Here is a 3,508-nt window from a genome sequence, read left to right as displayed (position 1 = left end):
TAATCCAACATTTTGTTGTTTTGTTTAAAACAACAAAAAGCTGGGAATGTTGGGGGGAACATTTCTTACTCATTCCTCCTGTTTCCTTCCAGGGAGGAGAGTTCGGTAAGTATAAATCCTGGCTCCTTTTGGCCCTTTATTCATTCTGTTCTGGGGAAGAGGGAAAGACTTACCTAAGGGGCAAATGTATCTAGATATACTGGGCATGATCAGCTTGCTCCTTCCTTCTCCCTGGAAGAGCTTGCTAACAGAGCAAAACTTTGGATAGAGAGATGAGACTTCCATACCAGACCAGAGCCAAATCCTTGAATGGGGATGACACGCTCTCCGTGTGAGTCTTTCGGATTCCCCGCACTTGCCAAAATGAAAGGCAAGATTTATATTCTTGCCCTTTGTGTGACAGGGGTTCTTATTGCTCCTTGAAAGGAGTTTTCTTAACTAAATATCTGTCCTGAGATTTTCTTTGCTACTAATTTGTATTACATATGAGGAAAATATTTTCTAACAAGACTAAACTCCTTAGTATCTGCACAAATTCCAAATTAGGAGGTTTCAGATGAATGAAGATGTACTGTATTTTCCAGAATCTCTGCTATGACAAGTTCCTAAATTCAGTTTTTAAAAACTTAACTTGCCGGGATGTAACAGACTGATAGTACTAAACATAACCTTTATATTCATTCAATTTTATTGCCTTTACCACAGTTACTTATGAGAAGGCACAGGATAAAGGGTTGCAGTTACCTTCTGAAAGATTCGGGAGCATAGGCCACCACGGTAACACAGAGCTTAATGGCTTCGCTGATAGAGAATGTCAGGTCTTCATTTCCATAGCAGAAATCTGAAGGAACAGAAAGTCAAGGCACACAGAGTGGATTCTGCTGGGGATAAAGAACTTACCATTCCTAACATTGTCTTTCCAGTTATATTTGGTAGCTTTTTCTTTGTTAGATTTTATTCTTAAACTGTGAAAACTATTAATTTCTTCATCTACAGGGAATAAAATTCTGTTTTCTACTTTTGAACCATAGAATGAAAAATAAAAGTGCTTTCTTGGGGCAGTTTTGAAATCTCACCTAGTAGGAAACACTGAAGGGCATTTAAATGATTTAAGGTAAAACATGAGGCTTTACTTTTGAATTACCTCTAGTTCTACACATTCCATGATAATGAAAGACCATTTTGTAGGGTTATTTACTTAGAATTACCCAAGATAATGCAACTTTCTGAAAACTGCAGTACTAGAGTAGATGCTCTACTGAGCATCATTGTAATATAATTTTCATGGCAGAAAATTCCTTATTCCTTAGGATCCATAAGAAATTTATGAAAAACATGAGGTATAAAATTGTATTCATTGAATTTATACCATTATTCCATTTATTTTTGCTGTTTTTATTTAGCGATACATATATATAATTATATCTATAGATCATATATAACTATACACATATACACTTTTGGCAAATACAGCAAGAAAAAGAATGTCAAGGCAAATTTTGCTTTTACCTAATGACTTAAGAGGCTTCTCAGCTTTGACTAGCTCTAAGATGTCTAATATATCAGTGGTCTCTCCCTCCAGGGACTGCAGCAAGTCAAACAGGCATTGCGCTGACACGCCTTTGCTGGGCCCATTGTTGGCAGCATCCTGTATAAAGAAAAACAATTTTAGTTTATCGACTCCCACCCCAGTACTAATATAGTTTGACAGGAATTCAAATTTTATAACACTGTCACCAATAATAATCATAGCATCTGTCTGGTATTCAGCTTACACAATTCTTCATCCAGCAATGCTGTTGCATGATTTTGTAGTGGTACACCTGACTTTTAAGGGATCTCTTAAGTGCTAATCTGGCACAAAAGAGATAATTATGGGAATTCATAAAAATATAGCAATATATCAACTTCCAGAAAAGTTCATGCCAATAGCTCCTTTGGTCTAAGACTGTAGAACTAAGGAAATTTTCATAATGGATTGGTTGGATACCACAAGTCTATTTGGGGAACATATGTTTATTTTAACTAACAACTCTGGGAATTTCACAGGTCTTGTTTGACAATATATCTCCAAATGAGATATTTGCTATTTCAAATCTATTTAAAATGGCTTTGATTCATTCACTGAAACAACAAATTTTTATTAAGTACTTCTGTACCAGGCACCATTCTCTGCACTGGTGTTATAGCAAACAAAAACCAAAACCAAATCACAAGCCAAAAAAAACCAAACAATAACAACTAAAAACAAACAAACAAGCAAACATATACACAGACGAAGGTCTTGTTTTCATGGAGCTTAAATTCTACTGGTAGAATGTGGTAGCGATACATGTTAATGAAACAAACGCATGTATAACATGACACGGTAGTGAATGCTCTGAAGAAAAAGAAAAATAAATCAGGGTAGGTGATAGCGAGTGACAAAAGGGAATAGAAATTGTGAAACCCTCCTTTCACCATTTTCTATTTTCCATCCCCTTTATGAATTGAACGTTAAAAAAACTGGAGAGTTGGTCTATTTATATCTTAGGGGCTGAGAGGAGGGTTGAGGAGAAATGTTGAAGAGAAATGATATTCTTGTCGAAAGAGAAATGATTTATGGCACCATTGGTTGAATAAAGAGCTGAGATTGGATATACAAACTGACAATGGCCAGACCACATATACACATAGAACTCTGACTTACAACCTGCAGCAACCTGCCCAGGAAACCTACCCACTGTCTATAACAACCAGCCCAGGAAGCCAGCTTGCTGTAAGTCAGACCATTAGCTCCAATGGTAACCAAACAATAACCCCTGTAATAATTGGCCTGTAATGGCCAGGATTTGATTAATAACTGACAGCTTTCCTAATTTTTGTTCTCCCTTCCATCTTAGGACCAACCAGAGAAAGTCAAATATGTACCCCTCACCAATCACATAAGATGCTTTGCTTCTAGTTACCTCACCTACAGCCTCCCCAGGCCAAGAGTCTCCAATCAGGGCATACCATTTTCTCCATTACAGAGCTCACCCACTCTTCTGCCTGCCTCAGCATCTTTGCCAAAGCACAAGTGATGATGGCTGACTCCCTTGCTATAGCAAGCCCTGAATTAATAACCTTTGCTTTTCTCATCTGGTTGGTCTTCATTTATTTCCACAGAGCTTACTCACAGGAAATTCCAGGAGAGGGGCCACACTAGCGAAGAGCTGGAGCACAAAGGGCTTCCGATGTAGAATGTAGAACTGGTGGCAGGCAAATTCGATGGCTTGACGCAACTGGGGATTGCTTTCATAGTCAGAATACACCTGTGGAAAAATGCCAAATATTCAAAAATACCTTGATAATGTATCAAAGTTATGTTTGCTTTGAAAACTCAAAGCCATGGGAAGCAGGGAGGGGAATGGCTAATTTCCTAAACTGGTGGGGGGAGTATAAAATGGTATAACCTTTCTTGAGAGAAATTTGGTAATATACATAAAAATCCTAAAAAATCTACATATACTTTTTCCCCCAGGAAGTT

At 37.6% G+C, this 3,508-nt stretch overlaps 1 protein-coding gene across 1 annotated transcript in view; it reads right to left on the bottom strand.

The window, feature by feature from the left end:
* UNC80 (unc-80 homolog (C. elegans)) overlaps positions 1–3,508 on the bottom strand; it is a 242,259-nt gene that overhangs the window by 58,741 nt on the left and 180,010 nt on the right. Inside the window, 3 exon segments of the mRNA XM_012661211.1 lie at positions 745–841; positions 1,510–1,648; positions 3,159–3,293. Coding sequence (XP_012516665.1) covers positions 745–841; positions 1,510–1,648; positions 3,159–3,293 — 371 coding nt within the window.

Source organism: Propithecus coquereli, unplaced genomic scaffold, assembly GCF_000956105.1.
Source record: "Propithecus coquereli isolate 6110/MARCELLA unplaced genomic scaffold, Pcoq_1.0 Scaffold70, whole genome shotgun sequence".
NCBI lineage: Eukaryota > Metazoa > Chordata > Mammalia > Primates > Indriidae > Propithecus > Propithecus coquereli.
This window is presented reverse-complemented; position numbering and strand designations above follow the sequence as displayed.